Consider the following 21,914-nt stretch of genomic DNA (forward strand, 5'->3'; position numbering starts at 1 on the left):
GAAGGAGGGGGCGCGGAGCTCAGAGAGACAGAAGACACATCGGAATATAGTTCTTCAGAGACTGATACGCCACCCCTCAGCCTGCAGGAGTGTCGAAGGGGTGGGTTACAAGAGAGGGGGAAGTTGACATTACTTAAGCAACGTCAGAGGGTGGGGTCCTCACGTGGTGTTAAAGGAAGGAGGAACAACAACGCTGTTGAGCCAGATGAGTCATCATCCAATGTAGCCGGCAGTCGTGAGAGCAGGGGGCTCCAGACCTGAGGCTGGTTTGTTTTCCTTTTCTGTTAATAAACTTCAACCTTTCGTCACACAACCTTTCGTCAGCACAATACCCATTGCACCCAAACTTCCCATGGTAGCTTAGAACGTGGCAAGCCTCCCAAAACTGCCTTTAAAAAGTTTTGTTACACAGCATTAGTATTTTCTGAAACCTGATGAATTCTGTTCCTTTCCACTAAGACGCCTGTGCTACTTACATCTTGACCTTGATTTGTTCTCTGGAAAGCCCATGTGAATGTAAAGGAAGCGTTTTTGGAGATGATGTGAGCATACGACTGCTTCTCCTTAGTTCCACTCCACGATTCCACTACATTTGTGTTCTTTTTATTGATATCCTAGAAAAAAAGGACATAAAGTAAACATACAGTGTTAATTAGCAGAACCTGGGCTGTTTACTAAAGCCAACATGCCAACTTTCATCATTGTAGGTTTGTGCTACTGTTTTGGCCACAAGGAAGAGATCTTATACCAGATTCTCTCTTGTCAGGACTTTTCACGCAAGGGTAAGCCACTATCATTTCCCTTCATCTCCTTTTCCTACATTATTCCACATATCTACTAATAGCAATCTAGAATCCTAGTAACATGACACCATTGTGCTTGATCAAACTGCCCTATAAGTCACTAGCTCTTGGAAATTGTGTGGAAAAACCAGGAAACAGATTTCCCACCCTTGGTATATGCCCAGGAACAAAAACTTCTGGAATTACTGGGCTCAGGGCTATTTATGGTGTTTCCTAGTTTCATATGTTGTTGTGATGAATTTGCTTAATTTATATGTTATTGTAATTTAATGTTTGAATTGGATAGAGATAAAGTGTATAAAAATGTGAAAATCTAATTAAAAATTATATATATATATATATAAATTTGTATGTTAGCGTGACTCGCCTTGTAAGAGAGGTGGGATATAAATCTATTCGTAAATCTAAATAAATAAAGGCAAGTCAAAATGTTGAACACGTTCATTTCTGTCAGCCCTGGCTGTGATCTTGCTTACCACCATGAAATACAGCACACAATCTGCCGAACAGACGGTTTCAAACACGAACGCAATCCGTCCAAGTTCTGACCCCGTCGCCCCTGATATGGAAGTCGGAGGCCTGTTGAACACAGAAGAAATGGCACAATTACAAGGTCCTTCCAAAGGTCCCTGCCAGAGCGAAACACCCAAATGAAGGCACAAGCCAGTTTCTACACAAAAGTGCTGAAGAACAGCTCCTGTGCATTTTGCCTCATCTTGCAGGTTCTGTAAATGCTGGAAACAGACTTTCATTTTTAAAATGAAAGCTGGGGATGTGGGGACTGATCATCCAAGTGCAGGGGGGCAGGGGTATGCTCCCATGTCTTCCCTGCAAATACCCATGTGGATGTGGTACAAAGTTGGCACCACAGTTCAAGAAGGATACTGACAAGCTGGAACGTGTCCAGAAGAGGGCAACCAAAATGGTCAAAGGCCTGGAAACGATGCCTTATGAGGAACGGCTTAGGGAGCTGGGTATGTTTAGCCTGGAGAAGAGAAGGTTAAGGGGTGATATGATAGCCATGTTCAAATATATCAAAGGATGTCATGTAGAGGAGGGAGAAAGGTTGTTTTCTGCTGCTCCAGAGAAGCGGACACGGGGCAATGGATTCAAACTACAAGAAAGAAGATTCCACCTAAACATTAGGAAGAACTTCCTGACAGTGAGAGCTGTTCGGCAGTGGAATTTGCTACCAAGGAGTGTGGTGGAGTCTCCTTCTTTGGAGTTCTTTAAGCGGAGGCTTGACAGCCATCTGTCAGGAATGCTTTGATGGTGTTTCCTGCTTGGCAGGGGGTTGGACTGGGTGGCCCTTGTGGTCTCTTCCAACTCGATGATTCTATGATTCTATGAAAGTTGAGAGTGGGCTTAAATGCTCCCCGACTTAAAATGTCAATGAAAGCAACATGTTAGAAGATGACTCATTGGATCATGTTCCCTGGATGCCCTCAGAGGTCTCATATTCAAGTTAATGGGTGAGCATTAACTTGTGAGTCCACCTTGCCCCGTCGAAACACATTGCCAGCAGAAGCTGTGTTTGTCTTCACAGATCTGCTCCATGTGGATTTTAGGACCTCAATCCTGATTTATAACTTTCTTCCTCATGTTGTCTAAGCACAAACCATTTGTGATAGAATATAACATAAGAGAAGGAAAATGTGAGGAATAGCATAGAAATTTAATGATTCCATACTTAAATCCTGGTACGTGAAGATTCACGATGAGATAATCGTTATCCGTCCCTCCTGCCCCACTTCGGATGTGGTCACCAGCTACTTCCCAGCCTGAAGAAGAGAAAACCCCATGTAAATATAATCTTGCACGTTGGTTTATTAAAAAGTATACAAAAATCACAGGTGGGAGGGGGAATATCCAGATGCATCAACTGGTTAAACACAGATGTGATATGTTTAGGCCAATTCAGTGCAGTTAGATGCAACAAAACTGGCTCAAGTCTAAGGGCATCTATGTAACTGATTGTTTTGTTCCAGGCTAAAGTACGTGTTTAAAATCAAAGAAAAGAAATCTGTGGCACAGCAGGAAAATGACTCAGGTATTCATAATTTCAAACAAACCATCTAACCAGTGGGCAAACGTTCCTTTCTGTAATTTTATGGGATAAACCCACATTACTTCAGCAAAACCTCAGTTACAATATCTGAAAGAAACAAGTAGTCTTGCCTGTTGTTGATCTTTCTCAGAGCCAATATAAGCAAAATCCTCCTTGGATTAAAAAAACAACAACCCTCTATTTATGCATAAAACTAGCAAGTCAGGGAAGAGGCTCTACTGGAATGCTCTCCCTTGATACGCCACCTTTACATGGACATGGAGTTTTTATGGAGGAGTCATTATTCTTGTGACAGTCCAGAAACACACTTGCATTCTGACTTATGCAACCCTGAGTGGTTGGTACCATGCATTATTTTCTGAAAGTATACCTCTTTTCCATAGTTCCTACTGGAGCTGGTGGACCCTCCTTCAGTGACAAAGGTAAACTGAACCAACAGATAAAAGTACTAATTTACAAATGCTACTGATGAGCATGGGAGAAAACCAACAATAATGATATTTAGCTTTTATACAGAGATTTTCCAAAGAGCCCAACATATCATCACCTCATCAACTTTTACCACAGCCTTTTAAAGGTTGGTCAGTATTACTATCTGTTTTTAGAAATGCCCTTAACCCTCACATCGGCTCTTAAGAACATCCAAAGGAACAATGAGCTAGTGATGAAGGCAGAGAAGCTCACCATTCATCCCATCACATTTTGAATTTCCAACATTGAAACAAGAAGTCCTCATGTTGAAAGGGAGCACATTCCACCATTTGTATTCCAGGCCCAGAGCTGGCTCTGTACCGGCAGGGCAGGCCTCACAATCTACAAGGAGAAATAGGGCAGGATGAGCATACCTGCAGGAAATCATCCAGTTTCAGAATGAAACATTTGATCAGATGTGTTAAGAATCAGGTAGAACTAGCCATCTTGGGTGGTTCTCCACGCTGGAATGTGGGGATCAGAGCAGAGTACACCTCAGGGTGATGACTTATTCCACATTAGAAATGTTGATATGCGGAGAAAGCATCCTAACCAAGGAGGCATCAAGACTGGAGGAAAGTTAAAACCAAGCAGACACATTGGGGAGAACTAAGTGGCGCTGGAAGGACATTGAAGAAGCATCCTTCAACTGGGGCAGAGATGATCTTTGCATTGAGTGATATATTGAATGGTATCACAGGATACTGGTGCCCCAAGCACCAGCCTGTACAGGCACTAATCCTGTTGACATTCTCAAGCCACAATAAGCTTATGGGGCATAAGTCAGGTTTATTTTAAATTTACGGTTTTGCCCGCTCTCCGCTTATTTAATTTGATGCACTATTGTTGCTTTAAGCACTGTAAGCTGCCCTAAGATCTTTGGACATAGGACAATATTCCGAAATAAATAAATTATCCCGTGTATGGTAGCTTTAAAAAGAGTTGTATTAGGCAAGAAACAAAAATAAATAAAGGATATCTTATGACTTGCAGTACATAAAAAGCGAACACACCCACAAAAGCCATTCTACAATAGAAAAAAAAGGAGGCTGTGTGTTGACAAGTTGTCTGGTGTTGGAGAAAGTCAGCCAAGGCTGAAGGCAGAGAAGAGTTTAGTTTTTTGTAATTAAGCTGAAAGAGGCAACACGGCCCTTGGTTTTTGAGCCTTCTTTTCGTGGCGTCTGGTGAAATGGATCTTACAGATTTAAAGAATGAGATAATATCCAGCAAGATCCTGTGAAGCATAGATGACCGTGCGATGAGTGCATAAGACAAGGACAATGGTCCCTCTATATCATCTTCAAAAGGTGAGATAAAAATAATTCTCCCTCCCAAGCCAAGCAGGCCAGCAAGTGCCACAACAGTGGGCTGAACCCAACAGGTACACTTTGACCATAAAACTAAGAAACGATAGCTGATGAAGAATAAACGAAACAGGGCCTTGTCCTGGAGTTAACAATCGTTGTAACTGGAATTTGTTTTATACTTTCAACAACAAAAATAGAGAAAACCATTGTTTATTGCCGTCCTGGCCTGAGTCCTTTCAACCTTTCTACTTTATTTCCTGCTAAACTGACAGCAAGGCTTCCATCAGCAGAACAAGGCATTTCCCCCTCCACTTCTCCCCCCACTCGAGAAAAATATCTGTTCCAAAGGGCTGGGGAACCATTCGGAGCAGATTTTTTGGTGGGGAGGGTGGACTGCCAGTCGGAGCAAAAGTGTACCATCAGTTGAGCAACACGAAGGGATACAACCTGGTCTTTTCAATGGGCTCAGGTTCTCATACCCCGAGTTCCGTCAGAAAACATGCCCAGGGGGCAAGGAGTGCAGAAAGAGGAGCGGTTGTTGTAGAAACCAGGGTTGCAAGGTGGGCACTCCTTCCTCTCTCCAGAAGGAGGCAGCTTCACTGCTTCGGAAAGATCTTCCCTACAGATCTTAGGCTCTACCCATTTGTACATGAGCTGAGTCTGAAAGAAAGAGAGAGAGAAAATATGCAACGTTAAGATAAGGATTATTTTACTCAGCTATTCACAGGACTGAACAATTCTTAGGAAAACAGTCAGAGAGGGGAGGAAGGAATGTGACCAAACTGGTACAGGTTCTCCCCTGCAGAGAACAAATGCCAGCAAGCCAATGAACCCTTAGACAAGAAAATGCTGGAGAGAGAGAAGTTCCCGTCAGACAGTCACACAATTAACAACTTGCAAAGTGGTCCCTTCTCATTGACCTCCCCCCCCCCCGGCCTACCCTGTCATCCTCTTATTGGGGGCATTCCTGCAGAACACCCACAGACTCTCCCTGTGAACTGGAGCCCTATGAAACCAGGGCTTCGGATCGCAGAGAGAGCTTACACGTCATAATTAACTGTTTTAATGGGATTGTTCCATTGCACAGCTCAACTGTGTGTGTGTGTGTGTGTGTTTTAATGTTTGGATCGGATTGTTTTATTTATGTGTGCTCATATTTTGTAATTGCTGTGGCGGATTGAGCAGCCGAGACCAAGAGTGGGTCCAACAGTCAGGAAGGTGGTTTCTGCATGTGCTGAAGAGGGAAGTGAGGTGGGGGGGGAACTCATCCACCTGCAAATGTGGCCCATCTAGGAGGAGGAAATTCTGATCCTAAACCTCCACTGCTTTGTGAGACATCTTCAGGAGGAGAAAAGGCTAAGGAGTAAACCTCATAGCAATCTGGAGTCCTTAAGATGATTGGATGGTGCCTTGAATGCCTTTTCTCTGCAAATGCTGCAGCTAAGCAGGTGCCAAACCCCTTGCCCTGCTTTCCTTTGGACCATATCGGTGAGGCTGAGAAGGGGCTCTTGTCATCTGGCCAGCCCAGGATTTACATACACACTGCCCAGGCTTGCGCCCCGGAGAGGTGACTTCAGTGCTGCTAACACAGCAGTTTGACCTCACCTCCAGAGGCATACTCCATTGTCTCTCAGGACAGAGGGATGCCAACAGTATTTTGTAATTGGTTTTATACTGTACCTGCAAACTGCTTAAAAGTCCATTTGGCAAGTCAGCAGTATATCAGTAAGATGATGATGATGATGATGATGATGGTGATGATACAACACATGTTCAGTAACCTTCCCTTCTGCAAAACAAAATATAAAATAAAATAATAATAAATTCCTTCCAGTAGCACCTTAGAGACCAACGAAGTTTGTTCTTGGTATGAGCTTTCGTGTGCATACACGTTTCAGTGTATCTGAAGAAGTGTGCATGCACACGAAAGCTCATACCAAGAACAAACTTTGTTGGTCTCTAAGGTGCTACTGGAAGGAATTTTTTATTTTTTTATTTTATATTTTGTTTTGACTATGGCAGACCAACACAGTTACCTACCTGTAACTTTCCTTCTGCAGACACACCAGCAATGCATGAACAGGAGGGTTCCCCCTTTATGTGATCATAAAGGTGTTCACACATTATGTTCAACAGGTATACAGTCTTTGTCCCTGTATACACAACAGCTGAGCTGTACAAATCAACAAGTGGACATGCTTTCACATAAATATTTGTGTGTGTGTAGAGACAGCTTGTTCAGTGTAATGTGTGAAGAAGCCCCACGCAAGGGAGAAATGACTGAGTAGGGAGAGACAGAAGGATAATAACAAACAACAAATGTATTGCAAGTGCTTGCATTTTACATGGTGGAAAGATAACATGGATGGCTGGGTGGATGGATCTATTTTGCTGCCCTTTAATATTTTGTAATTGCTGTGGCGGATTGAGCCCTCTCACGATGCCTAGTTGTGGGACAGGATCCAGTATCATCTTCTGCATATTCTTAAGGCCAAACGGATGGACTGTGTCAGTCATTCACCCTCTGCAAATTACTACCCAGTCCTGTCACTTATTCAACCATTATTTGTGGGTAGCCAGTTTAACAGAATTTCCTGTGATCTTACATAGTCCAATCTGAAATCCACTGAATATTTTCCATTTATTTCAGTAGCTCTAGTGAGATCGCACACCTGGGCAAATGTAATAAACGTGAACACAGCGAGGAAGAAAAGCATTTGCAAGGAGGCTTGTAAAAGAAAAAAATGGAGTGAAAAGACAGAACCACATAGAGAGTCTAGGCACTTGAACAGCTATAAGTCAAAAGAGCTTGTGCAATTATTCTTCTAACATTCATATCTACATGAGTCCCTTTCTCTGACATAAGAGTAGAAAGCTTTCTTCTATGTAGTCATTCTATATTTCAGAGGGATATTTTCCCTCTTGCTTGAGTGAAAAGGTCAGGAAGAGAAAGCAGAAGGATTGTGAGTCTAATCAAAATAAAGAGAGCCTCGGGGAGGGATTTGGATTTCACAGCTCAATTACACAGCGATCTGCAATTACAGCAGGTTACCTCAAGGTTCGATAGTAAATGCTCTTAATTCACAAGGCTGTTGCAGAGGTCACAGAGCACAATATCATATGACCTCAAACATGTTTCATAAATTCTATGAACTTAAATAGACGATTGGCTTCCAAAAACTCCCACAGTCTTGCCAAGAATGTTGTAAATGCTTATCTTAGGAGCAGCTGGCCAACAAATAGACTGATATTTCCACTACAATTAATATCTCAAGTTTCCTTAAGCCAAGGATCAAACTTAGGTCAAGGGGGCCACTTCCAACACCTCTCAGCTCCAGTCAGCCTGGCCAATGGCCTGCAATGGGGGGAGTTGCAGTCCAACAACACCTGGAGGGCATCATCTTGGCCTTGGGTGCGAACCATGAGGACCACCAACACTTCAGTCCACATCGTGGAAGACTCCCGTGGAAATGCTTTGGGAGGGTCTGCTACTCACTTTTCCATCTCGGTCACATGGTGTGTGGATTTGGAAAAAGTCTTTCTTTGAGCAAGGAGGACGTTCAATGCATTGGCTTGATCCTTCCTCTGAAAGCAGAACAGATACTTATAAACACAGATCCCAAAATATACTCTGCACAGAATCACAAAATTGTATAGTTGGAAGGAACCCCAAGGGTCATCTAGTCCAACCCCCTGCAATGCAGGTGTATCAGCTGAAGCATCCATGACAGAGGGACACTGAAATTCTGCATAGATACCTCCAAAGAAGGAGAGTCCACAGCCCCCCCCCCCCGAGGGAGACTGTTCCACAGCTGAACAACTCTTGCTGTCAGAAAGTTCTTCCAGATGTTGAGTTGGAATCTCCTTTCTTGTAACTTGAAGCTATTGGTTTGGGTTCATATCTCTTCTTAATCTCTTTACCATGCTAAACATACAAAATCCCCTCAACCACTCCTCATCAGGCTTGGATTCCAGGCCCTTGATCATCTTGGTTGCCCTCCTCTGGACATGTTACAGCTTGTCACTATCCTTCTTAAATTGTGGTTCCCAGAACTGGACACAGGGCTTCTGACAGTAAGGGTTGTTAACAGTGGAACAGTCTCCCTCGGGGGGCTGTGAACTCTCCTTCCTTGGAGGTTTTTAAGCAAAGGTTGGATGGTGTCTGTCATGGGTGCTTGAGCTGAGATTCCTGCATAGCAGGGGATTGGACTAGATTATTATTATTATTATTATTATTATTATTATTATTATTATTATTAATTTGTGCCCCGCCCATCTGGCTGGATTTCCCCAGCCACTCTGGGCGGCTTCCAACAAAAATCAGATACAAAAGTATCACACATTAAAAACTTCCCTGAAAAGGGCTGCCTTCAGGTATTTTCTGAATGTCAGGTAGTTGTTTATCTCCTTGACCTGTGATGGGAGGGCGTTCCACAGGGCGGGCGCCACTACCGAGAAGGCCCTCTGCCTGGTTCCCTGTAGCTTTGCTTCTCGCAGTGAGGGAACTGACAGAAGGCCCTCGGCGCTGGATCTCAGTGTCCGGGCTGAATGATGGGGGTGGAGACGTTCCTTCATGTATACAGGACCGAGGCCGTTTAGGGCTTTAAAGGTCAGCACCAACACTCGGAATTGTGCTCAGAAACGTACTGGGAGCCAATGTAGATCTCTCAGGACCGGTGTTAAGTGGTCCCGGCGGCCACTTCCAGTCACCAGTCTAGCTGCCGCATTCTGGATTAATTGCAGTTTCCGGGTCACCTTCAAAGGTAGCCCCACATAGAGCGAATTGCAGTAGTCCAAGCGGGAGATAACCAGAGCATGCACCACTCTGACCCTTGGGGTCCCTTCCAGCTCTGCAGTCCTATGATTCTATGACTCCAGGTGTGGTCTGACCACGGCAGAATGGAGCGAAACTGTTACTTCCCTTGACTTCTACTTCTGTTGATGCACCCTAGAACAGCATTTTGGTTTGTTTATTCGTTCATTTGTTTTCTGCTGTTGCTGCATCACACTGTTAACTCATGTTACGCTTTGTGGTCTACTCGGACCCTGAGCCTGGGACTCTCTGCCACTGACCCACGGCCCTCCCCATTGTATATTCTATTGAGAGACAAGAAAGATCTGGATTCCCCAGACCAAACTGCGTGCACAGAGAGCTGCCACGCCATTTGGAGGAGACAGCAGAGTCCAGCATTTTTGAACCAACCATCAAATCCTTTTCAAGGAGACCCTCTCTAGGAAAACTATTTGCAGTCCTCAACAGGTCTTTGCTATCTTAGATTGAAATTCTCTTTAAAATCTCTCAATACAACTTCATCTATGAAGCAGCCCTTTCCACAACCTCCTCTGCTAGACATATCACAGGACATTCTCATACAACATTTTGGGGCTGCAGGGGACAAAAATAACCCCAAATCAGAATTGTACATGTGGCTACAAAATCCTATTCTGACATGACAGTTTATGGTTAATTTGAACTGGACCCAGCCTTTCAGATCTCTCCACGATACCTGCATAATGTGTTTCTTCCTGGCACTTGACGCATTCCTTGGCACCCTTTTCCGAGTATGTATTCCTAGGACAGACCTGGCAAGCGGAAGAGCCTGGTGTGTTGCTGAATGTGCCAGGTTTGCAGGGAAAGCATTCCGATGTATAGGCCACTCCTATAAAGCAAACGCAATTCAGCAAGTATAGAAGCAAAGGCTCGCCCCCAAAGAACAGCATTAGACCCAATTCATTAGGCTCAGCATGACTTAAGGTAAGAAGTATCCAAACGCTGCATTCTTATCTTCACACTTCTTAAAAATTTTGTGATAAACTACTTGGCTCAAAACACACACACACACACACACACACACACACATCTAAAAATGCATGTTTTCAGATAAAATATATGGCAAAATATATATTTTGAAATTAAAATGTTTCAATATGTGTACTATTTGCAGAAAGAAGATATGCAAAAGTAACATGAAGTCTGTTGTTTTTTTAAAAAAACTTATTCATTCACCCCTAATTGTCAATGACTGAGTTTATCACACCTCTGGAATGTGTTGCTATAGGATGCATGTTCCTAAATACCGGTATATCCCAAACTATCGTGGAATCTCTGTTCCAAAGCCACTTGCCACAAGACAAAGAATGTGTGCCCGCATGTAAGCCGAGAAAGGTGTGGCATGTGAATTTCATTTTTATTTATTTTGTTCCATTTATGAATTGCTTCTGATGACAACATCTCAAAGTGATATTTTCACTTGCAGGAATACTCCCACGCTCCTGTAAATCCTAAATGCAAATCTTCTAGCTATACAGTACGTATATTGGTATCACTGCAAATCTAGTTATCCCCAACAGAGGTCAGCAGTCGTCCTGTAATGGAGGCATTTTGTCCAGTACAGATTGCGGTGAGAAAGAGGAGTAACACAAAACAAGACAAACTTGCTATATATGTTTTCCCAACCTAAAGAAGCTTGTTGTGGAAAGGAAAGTGATACACAAAGTATGCAGAATGACCTTCCTTTAGTTTTTCCCTTTAAATAAAAAACCTCACTTTCTCATTGGTGGTTTGGCCTGCCACTTAGTTGTGGTGGTGATGGTTGTTAGTTAAGATTAGTTCGCTTGGGGTGGACGAATGGCAAGAGAGCAACAGGCACTTCCTTCTTCAGCAACTGGGGAATGGGGGAAATGTACTGGGATGGGCAGGGGGTTCACACACTGGTGAGGTAACCACACCCACCCTGGTGGATCTAGAAGGATCTAGAATCAATCTAAATTTAAAGCAGCACGTTGAGCATGAGCATGAATCATTCCAGACTGGGGGGAAATACAGTTTTTGTGACGCAAATAGATTCGTGTGTACGCTGCTCAAGTCCCCCCTCCCCGGTTGTCTAAGAAGAAACCCATATGCTTCTGCTAGGGGTGGGTGACACTTATGTCAGAAAGGGATTGCTGCTCACTTGCTTTCCAGAACAGCATATTGTATGGATGTTTTGTCAGGGAATAAGTACATAGGCCCCCAGAAACATTCTGGGACACTCTAGTGTTTAAAAGGTTCTCAGGTCTTCTCAAAGGCAGAGAAAGCACATATATTCTTTTCCTGCTGGGCTATCTCTAATTTTCAAGGCCGTTCGCTCCGGAGACAGTCTGTCTGCCCAGGGGACTCTGTTATTCTCTTTCTCTCTCTTTCTCCTACTGCTATTCTGTTTTTGCATTTATTTTTGTTTTGTTTGTTTTTTACTGCTGGAAACTGGATTTGCTCTAAATGAGCTAAGTTTGGCCTTGCTAGGGAGCTAGCAACCAACTTTATGCCTTAGTAAATTTCTACTAAAGACTTTTCCTGCTGTCTGTGTCTTTTTGGAATACAGGTGTTGCCAAAGTTCTGCTACTCTGTTGAACGAACAAGATGGGATGTCCCGAGTCTTAGGGCATGTTTTACTAAACCCATCTCCTCTGTACGTTTGAGAGTAATCCCACCAAACCCAGTGGAGTTTCCTTCTGAGTAGACTTGCATAGAACTGGGAATTGTAATATGGGGCAGCCATGGTGAATATTCTTGTGAAAAAACCTTTATTCTGGATTAGTAGATCCAGAACACTTTGTCTCTGGCTCTGCCCACCATCCACAGGCGGCCCCTGACAGTTTGCTCCTGGGGACATGTGGCCCTCGATAGAGAGAAAAGGTTGCCAACTCCTGCTTTATACCTTCAATGGTGATGTTTTTCAGGAGGACAGGCTTCACCACCTGAGAACTCATAAGGATTCCTGTTGTTCTCCAGTATAATACATTAGTGCCAGATTTCAACGTTACCTGAGAAGAGACACACATGAAAAGGTCATTCAAACCTCACCCTGATATGAACATGATATGGACTTGTGCACGCAAGAGTATGGGTAGACTCAGTCGGGAGCTGCCCCTGCGCTTGCAATGGTCTGACCCAGCACTTCCTAGAACAGATATTAAGAGAAGAACTATACTATCAAAAGTCACCAAGCAAGGCCTTCCTGGATTATTTCACTTCAAATGGCAAATTAAAAAAGTTGCATATCTCATTTTTATTCAGGCCTGTGGGGGATAGATGATAGGTAGGTAGAGATAGATGACAGATTAAATAGAGATAGATAGATAGATAGATAGATAGATAGATAGATAGATAGATAGATATTATGATGTGGCTTTATCTTATCTTTTCCTCACAGCTCTTTGATGTGGGTGAAGCTGAGAGACATCCCTGGTGACCACAATCCTCAACCCAGATGTTTCTCCTCCAAGGCTATCCCTCTATCCCCAACCCCCTCGGTTTAGAAATGTCTAACATGTTTCCCCAAAGTACTAGCCTTTTATATTCAGGAAGGGATGTTATTAAGACAGGGAGGAATTCCAAATGCAACTCCCCATCTGCAGAGGGGAGTAGAACAGTCCAGGAAGGACTCTCTGTTTTATTTTTGCTGCTCATGTCCATCAGCCCAAAGTCCACTCTGCTTCACCAAATTGGGTTTCTTCCTCACGGGCCTCATTTGATGTCATAATTACTCCAGGGTGTCTTCCTGTTAGGCAAGAGCAGTGACTTCAAACTGTGCTCCAGGGAACTTTGGGGTTCCCTGGAAAGCTATGTGGTGTCTCTCCAATGACAACAGGAATTTGCAGACAAGTTTCCATGGTGGTCTGCTTGCTCACTGCTCCCAGTTTTCCCCTCCCGAGTGCAGCTGTTGGGGAGCCCTGGGCCGAGGCAGCCGCCTAGAGAGGTGGAAAACCTGCTCCTGCCACCACTGCCAGAGAAGTGAGAAGTGGTGACAGCGGATTCCGGAGAGATCTCACAAGAACACCACAGGATCTCAGCAGAAGATGCTGTACAACCCCAGAAAGCGAGGCTTTGGCAGAAGGGTGGCAGCAGCGGGAGCAGCACTAAGGCACGTCACCCGAGGCGGCAATACGAGGCGGGCTGCCCCTGCCAACCAGCATTTCACGTGATCTGTGCATGTGTCCAAGCACATAGGTGAGCATTCCTTGAATGGAAAAAGTCAATTGCAGAAAGGCTTCCTGAAGCTTGACATCACTGCATGAAAGCCAAGCTACCTCTGTAAGATTCCTCACGCACACCGGTTGCTGCTTTGGAATTTGCAACTACCAAGGAGTAAATGAAAAAACAAGAACACCCCACTGTTGCTGCAAATTCTAAGAAGTGAAACAGAGTACTTGAAAACAGAGTACTTTTTGCCTTGGAGCAAAAAGAGACAAGAAGGCACAAGAATCTTTGAGAAACCACACCCCAGTTTTGTTGAACTAGTTTAAAGAACCTAGAGAGCAAACAATTCAGTCAAACTGGCAGGTCTGCTTAAGACACATAGAGAGGTTTTGTTTTCTCCCCTTGCCCAGAAATGAGAAATGAAGCCATGCCCTGATTACTCAGCTCCTGAGTTTGACAAGGAATAAAAATGTGAGATAAGGTATTTGCATGCAAATAAAAGGAGAAACTCTGCCTCAGGCCTACACACAGCTCACACAAGGTGATTCTTTTTCTGTGTGGTTCTGAGAATGATCCTTCATTCAGTCTCAAAAAATTGAACTTTTTATCTTTACAGTGAACCCTTTAGAATTTTGAATGATGCAGCCACATGAAGCAAGCGGAGAAACGATTTTGTCTCTATCTCCCTGCCAGCCTACAGGTGATCCCACCCACCTGTCAAAGTTGGCTTGTGAGGGTGGGATGAAGATACTGATCTCCCTTGTCATTGGCTTATGAGTGGGGGGGGGGGGTTTCACAGCGCCACCCACGTCGCTTAAGGGATGTCATAGGCCCATTCTATTCTGCCTTGGTCAGACCACACCTGGAATACTGTGTCCAATTCTGGACACCACAATTTAAGAAGGAGGTTGATACTCATGTGCAGAGGAGGGTGACCAGGATGATCAAGGGTTGGGAAAGTCTTATGAGGAAAGGTTGAAGGAGCTGGGTATGTTTAACTAGGAAAAGAGGAGACTGAGAGGAAAGATGAGAGCCACCTTCAAATATCTCAAGGGCTGTCACATGGAAGATGGAGGGTAGGACACAAACCAACACAGTGGTACAGCTTAGTTTATGAACAACTTGGATTAAGGAACGCTGCAAACCTGGAAGTAGGTGTTTTGGTTTGTGAACTTTGCCTTGGAATAAGAACATGTTCCGCTTCCTGTTGAGTGTGTTCCATTTGTAAACTGAGTCCCCCCCCCCAATTTGTAAACTGAGTTCTTTGGTTTAAAAACGGACTTCTGGAATGGATTAAGTTCGTAAACCAAGGTACCACTGTAGCTTCAAGTTACAAGAAAGGAGTGGAACGGTCTCCCTTGGGAGGTGGTGGGCTCTCCTTCCTTGGAGGTTTTTAAGCAGAGGTTGGATGGCCATCTGTCATGGGTGCTTCAGCTGAGATCCCTGCATTGCAGGGAGTTGGACTAGATGACCCTTGGGGTCCCTTCCAAGTCTACAATTCTACAATTCTATGATTCTATTCACCAAGCCATAAAACATTATACTCACAGAATGGGAGCCCCATTCGCCATTATCTGTCAACTTCATCCATTTATCGCTTGTGGAGTCCATCTCTTGGCACTGATCATTTTGAATCTATTGATTTAAAAAATGGGAGCTATCAGATATTGAGTTAATTTGCTGTCAGCCAATAACAGAAGCAATATTTATGCAACACTTTGAATGTTTTCAAAACCCCTCACATGCATCTCAGTAATCCTTGTGCCAACCAGTAAGGTAAGGATCTCAGGGAAGGATCTCAGGGATCAGTGCTGGGACAGACCTCAGGGATCTGCCACCAGCAGGGGCAGGGAGCAACCGTGTGCTGAATGGGCCAGAGGCCAGCCATTGTCAGAGACGAAATGCTGGCTTGGGCGGATCATTGGCTTGATCCAGAAAATAAATCCAAGCTTTCCAAATATGTTTTCAAAAGCGGTTGAAATGGATACTTGGAAACTGAAAAGATGCTGATTTGGTCTGAATTGATGCATCCCTCTCTCCCACATCCTGGCCACCTGGCAGGGAGAGATGTCTTTGCTGGTTCCTGAGTATCTTCTGTGGCCGTGCCTGAGGTGGACGCTCCCCTGCAGGGCACTTTTACTTTACTTGCTAGCAAATAACTGTTCAGGAGAATAGCAAAATTGTTCAATAGCAGTGCAGGCAAAATGACTGGCTATTCTGTAACAGCAGGAATTTAAGAAAAGTGATAATAACATGCTATTTCATCTAGAGCAGTGATGTTGGAGGCCTCTGTGGGGGTGGGGGGGGGAGCCTAAGCTTCACATTTCAAGCATCTTTGTGGTAACTACACTGGAGTAAAAAGAAAGAGGGAGAGAGAGATGCTTAATCAGAAACCCTAATGTTCAGAAGAATAAACCTGTGACAAAGTGAAACAGAGCATCTTCGAAGCTGACGGGGCAAAATCCACAGGAAACTTCTTCTATGTGAGCCATACTAACATACTTTTTTAAAAAAAAACCAACAAAAAACATCCATGACTTACAGAAAAATTGGACCTTGCTTTTTGGAGTAAGTAAGTACAAGGAAATAGAAGAGTTTTTAAAGGTAATTATATATTAAAAGAACTTTTAAAGGTGGTTATGGACATAATGGTGTCTAAAAATAATATTCTGCCTTGTGAAACAAGATGCAAGAAGGTCTCATTTTTCATTCCACAAGCAGTTCCGTTTCAAACCAACGGATTCAGGTTACAAGAAAGGAGATTCTGACTGAACATCAGGAAGAATTTTCGGACAGTAAGAGCCATTCAACAGTGGAGCAGATTCCCACGAGAGGCGGTGGACTCTCCTCCCCTGGAGGTTTTTAAACAGAGGTTGCATGGCCATCAGCCAGGGATTCTTTAGTTGAGATTCTTGCACTGGACTAGGTGACTCTTGGGGTCCCTTCCAACTCTACAATTCTACGGTTCTGATTCTGTTTTGCTGCAGTTCGTCTTCCTCCAAAAACTGTCCATCCAGCTGTCCACTGTGGTGAAATTAAGTAACTTATCCATTCACATAACTCAATGTAACTAGATTAGTTGAAATGTATCAGAAATGCAAATAAAATAAAATAAAAATAAATGTAACTAGAATACTGCACTGCACTGCACTGTATGTGGGGCTGCATTTGAAGATGGTTCGGAAACTTCGGCTGGTGCAGAATTCAGTGGCCAGGTTTGCTCACCAGAGTATAGAGCATCAATTCTGGCCTGACAGCACAGGCTGCCAAGTAGCTTCCGGGACCAAATCAAAGTGCTGGTTTTGCTCTATAAAGCTCTAAACAGCTCAGGAGCGCAACACCTCAAGGACTGCCTTTCCCCGTATGAACTGATCCAGATCATCATCAGAGCTCCTTCTCCATGGGCTTCCTCTGCATGAGGTCCAGAGGGTGGCAACCTGAGAACTGGCCTCTTCAGCAGTGTCTTCCCATTTGCGGAATGCTCTCCCCAGGGAGGCTTGTCTGGCACCTTTGTTATACACCTTTAGGTGCCAGGCAAAAATGTTCCTCTTCTCCCAAGCCTTTGGCCAATTAAACAATCCATGGCCTTTTAAACTGGGTTTGGGGTTTTGTTTTTGTTTTTTTTGTTACTATGTTGTATATTTTTGTGTTTTTATATTGTAAATGGTGGGGGGCGGTACTAGAAATAATTAATAAAATTAAATTAAATTAAATTAAATTAAATTAAATTAAATTAAATTAAATTAAATTAAATTAAATTAAATTAAATTAAATTAAATTAAATTAAATTAAATTAAATTAAATTAAATTAAATTAATAAAAATGTACATATATTGTTGTTACATTATTCCACCCCATCATTTTCAATGCAAAGGAAATGCAATGCAAATATGGGGAAATGCAAACAATTACTATTCGTTTGTGGACTGAAAGCAAGAATAACAGCAAATACAGATTCTATTCTATTTATTTCCATTCTGGACATGGGAGAAATAAGCAAGCGTCTTCTACTCCCATTTTCATTGGAATTCTCTGACATCCCAAAGTGGGTTGCAGGTTTGAGGAAGGAGCAGAGTCGGGGGAGGTTTGGGCAAGTTCAGACACCCAACCTGCGCATCTGCCTAAGTATGGAGCTAGATGTCTGCATGTCTGCCTGTCTGTCTGTCTGTGCTTCCCCCTCAGTGGCTCCTGGTCTAACTGCTACACTAGAGCTGCTGTTGCTTTAATGAGACTTAAAGATGGCACCCCCAGAAAAGCTATCAAGGATGCTTTGATCAACGTCAGTCATTAGCTAGAAGTGATTCTTGGGCCTAATACCCAGGCAGTCGATGCTTCTGCTTTCCTGCGAGAAAGGAAGAAATCAATTGCTGCCCAGCCGAGCGGCTGCTACAAGTGTGTATCTGGAAGCAAATTAATGTAACTGCAGCAGAATCACTTGTGGCTTCCTTTTTTCAGAATCTTAACAAGCCGGTATGGTTAAAAATATAGGCAGTACTTCCAAAGACATCTCCCGTGAGCACGTACTGCCTTATTAGCGAAGGGCAAGGGATGGTATTGAACCAACAGAAGGAAGGTGCCTTGGGCGGCATGCTTGTTCTGCCCATGTTTCTATGCCTGCCGCATGGAAGGAGCTGGCACATGGAGCTTCCTGCCCACAGTGCTGCATCTCATTGTCTCCAAACAGTCTGCAAATGTTAATTAGGGCCAAACGCCCTTTGTGGCAGCAGCAGAAACAGGAGTGATTCATCCCTCACACAAAGCGGGGGGGGGGGCATGAGCAAGAGGAACATTTTCCATCCTCCACTTATTTGGTCTTCCTCTACTTTCATCCAGCCACCTACACAGCATTGTTTGAATGCACAAGGCGGCGACATGAATTAGCGTTTGTGATGCTCATTAGACAGCACGCCTGCAAAGGGCACCAACACCTGACAACCAGAGAACCCGCCGGGGCCCAATGCAGATGCCTGCCCTGGTCTCCCTTATTTTTTTCTGTACCAGCACTCATGGCACTGCCAGACAGCCAGAGTTAGTCACCCTTTTCATTTCCCACAGAACCCCTGATCCAGCATCGCTTTGGGAAATTAAAATAATGGCTAGACCCAGTTGCCTGGCCCAGCCAGGTCAGGCTTCTGAGCTCATATAGAAAGAGGACACTTGGCCCAGTGGCTGGAACTGGCTGTGAGCATGCATAATGCGCAAGTCAGGGTTGCCAGCTTTTGATTTCAAAAATCATGGGGCCTGGGCAGTGCTAGGGACAGAGCTGTGGGGGCATAAAGGGGCTGGACCTTTTGAACATTGGTGAGAGCAGACATTTTTGGCTCCTGTGACTGCTGCCGGCAGATCCTAATGCTGAGTGAAGGAGTTGTGCAGGAAGGTAAGTGGGCGGGAGAGCAATGCCTGCAGCTGCCAAGCTGTCACATTGGGTTGGCACCACCCACCACGCCTTCCTCGGCTCAGCAAAGCCTGCGGGGGGGGGAATTAGAGAGACAGCACACCCAGGCACCCGCCAGTCGCACATTCAACAATCTGGGGGGAAATGCAGGTGAGCAACATGGTCCGTCCTGCATTTCACGGTTCATATGCAGTGCAATTTGTGTAAAGATGCATTGGCTGACTTTATCTTAAGAAAAACCCGAGGTTCACTCAAACAATTCTGGGAAACCAGCCAAAATTCTGTCTTTCACACAAGATGCTCTGGATACTGCAAAAAAGAAGAAGAAAAAGATCCCAGCTACATCACATTTTTGTTTCAAGTCAGGTGCCAGCCCTCCTTTTGAACCAAAGCCGAAGGCAAGCCCACCCAACACATCTGCCTGCCAGACTCACCAGAAGCCAGACTTTCTCTTCCCGACAGAGAGGCTGTCAGGGAGCTCACAGGTGGGCTTCATTTTGCTGGTGGGCCACTTGTGTTAGAAAGCGGCTGGTCCCTGCCAGCCTAACAGAGGCAATGGCAAAATCATGCCTTAAGAAAAGCCAGCTGGCCGAAGAAAATCTAAAAAATTGTGGAGCCCTTGCTCACTTCGTGGGCAAAGTTCTGGAGTGGGTGGTTCCTGGGCCACTCCAGGTTCTCTTTCCAGTCGTGTAAATAAAATGACAGAGTGCCTTAGCTACAACCCAATTAATCCAAAGTATGGTATTACATTTTAGAGCGTTATCGGCTGAATTTGGCCTGTACATATCTTTACCATACCAACATCTAGATTTGTTGGCATGGAGAGTCCCTGAACTCACTCATACTGGAAGGTTTGTGAACTAGCCATTGGCTGCTCTGTAGGATAAAAGGCTGTGGAGTTTCTGATTCTTGGCATGAAACCATCATGTCTGTTACCTTAACACCTCCACCTGCATAAACAGGTGTAGATAAGGGCCCTCTGGAAAAACTATAGATCAAGCCAGTCATGATCCCTCAGATGCATGAACAGTATGAATCCACACATGGAGGTTAGACACACGGCCACTGGGATCGACACAGTCAGCGGCCTTTGGGCAAACTGCCACCAGTTGCAACAAACCCATGTAAAGGATCTACTTTCTACATCCAGAATCTCCATGCATTCCCAGGTGGATCATGAGTTTGCCAGCAGCTTTAGGAAGGAAGGATATTCAGCAAGCATTTGAGACAGGCCATAGGTTTTGATGTGCTTCAGACAAGATGACCAAAAAGCACTTAAAGCATTTGGCTAAACTAGGTTGTAGGTTAGACTTCTCGGCATCTAGACACCATGTAAACACTTTCTCTGTGAATCTGAGCAGGACTCAAGTTGGCAGAAGTATAGTGTCCAGGTCAAGGGAAGTAATAGTCCCACTCTATTCTATGTGCAGATGAGGGCAACCAAGATGATCATGGGTGTGGAAACCCAACCTTATGAGGAACAGTTGAGGGAGTTGGGGATGTTTAGGAGACTGAGAGGAGATAGGATAGCCATCTTCAAATATCTCAAGGGATGTCACATGGATGAGGGAAGAAGCTTGCTTTCTCCTGCTCTGGGGGGTAGGACCATCTGAACCAAAGGATTCAGGTTACAAGAAAGGAGATTCCAACTAAACATCAGGAAGAACTTTTGGACGGTAAGACCTATTCAACAGTGGAACAAACAGTCTCCCTCAGGAGGTGGCGGGCTCTCCTTCTGGGCCAACCCAGTCATATGGATGGGGAAATAATAATAATAATAATAATAATAATAATAATAATAATAATAATAATAATAATAATATCTGTCATGGATGCTCTAGTTGAGATTCCTGCCTTGAACTAGTTGACCCTTGGAGTCCCTTCCAACTCTACAATTCTATGAGTCTATGCAAAGTATATTTTGGGGGCAGCTGTGAATCAGCAGTGGACTAAATAAAATCAGTGGTCTGTCTCAGCATAAGGCAGATTCACATTTCCATAAGCCTCATAGAGGCAAAGACACTCAGAATGCCAATAAACTGCCTCAAAAATAACCTGCGAGAGTTCTTTTCAGAAGACTGCCTCTGCAGTTTAGCCTTAGTGTAGATTTAGTGCACAAATCCCCCTTACAAAAAACTCAAAGAAGATGTTGTTGTCAATATACTGGTATTCAAAGATGACGGAACCCGACTTCTTCAGGTGAACCGTGTAGATCAAGGAGACGGTGCAGTCGTCCCTGTTTGACTCAATGTAATTCCCACGAGGAGTCCATGACGATCTGAGCAAACAGGAGCAGAAACAAGAATTGTTTTACAATACAGGCACCATAAATATCCATCTATCAGGCATATTTAACCCATATGCTACTTAATAATCTCCTGCAGTGAAAATCCAGGGAAGATAAAGACAATAATGTAAAAGAGCTTCTCATCCATCACTTCTCTGTCTAGAAAATATTAGATTTTGCAGCTGATTCATGTTAGCTATAATTCCGATACAGCGAGGACAGGGAAGCATTCACTGATACATTAGGAGGACAACAGAATGGTATTCAATTGCTTTTCAAGCTTTCTAGAAATAAAAGACATTTCGCAACTAACGTTCTATCAGGGGACCATTTCTCCAAGATGCAGAGGGTTCCTTGTGAATCCCCCTTCCCTATTGATCAGCAGTCTTGGACCTACAAAAATAATATTAAATTGCTTCTCACAGCTACTTTTGATGTCCAAGTGGTGGTGTCAACTCCTTGAAGGAAGACCACTACATACATTTCTGAGCACCGGGCCCTTTGTGCATTGTTACCATTTCAGTCAATGAGTTGAGACCCCGAAAATTGCATGAGAGCCGCTGGTTCTGCTGCATCATTCCAGCTCAGAGTGTCTGAACCTGGTCAGCGCTTGAACAGGAAACT

General features: G+C 44.0%; 1 protein-coding gene across 1 annotated transcript in view; it reads right to left on the bottom strand.

The window, feature by feature from the left end:
* The window catches only part of ELAPOR2 (endosome-lysosome associated apoptosis and autophagy regulator family member 2), an 81,343-nt gene that overhangs the window by 17,403 nt on the left and 42,026 nt on the right, over positions 1–21,914 (bottom strand). Inside the window, exons 4-13 of the mRNA XM_033162013.1 lie at positions 21,134–21,281; positions 15,157–15,243; positions 12,347–12,452; positions 10,157–10,309; positions 8,146–8,234; positions 5,129–5,309; positions 3,556–3,684; positions 2,494–2,584; positions 1,280–1,382; positions 477–614 (exon numbers count right to left, since the gene is read on the bottom strand). Of these exons, the coding sequence (XP_033017904.1) occupies positions 477–614; positions 1,280–1,382; positions 2,494–2,584; positions 3,556–3,684; positions 5,129–5,309; positions 8,146–8,234; positions 10,157–10,309; positions 12,347–12,452; positions 15,157–15,243; positions 21,134–21,281 (1,225 nt within the window). The remainder of the gene's footprint in view (positions 1–476; positions 615–1,279; positions 1,383–2,493; positions 2,585–3,555; positions 3,685–5,128; positions 5,310–8,145; positions 8,235–10,156; positions 10,310–12,346; positions 12,453–15,156; positions 15,244–21,133; positions 21,282–21,914) is intronic.

The sequence above is a fragment of the Lacerta agilis genome, chromosome 10 (genome assembly GCF_009819535.1).
Source record: "Lacerta agilis isolate rLacAgi1 chromosome 10, rLacAgi1.pri, whole genome shotgun sequence".
NCBI lineage: Eukaryota > Metazoa > Chordata > Lepidosauria > Squamata > Lacertidae > Lacerta > Lacerta agilis.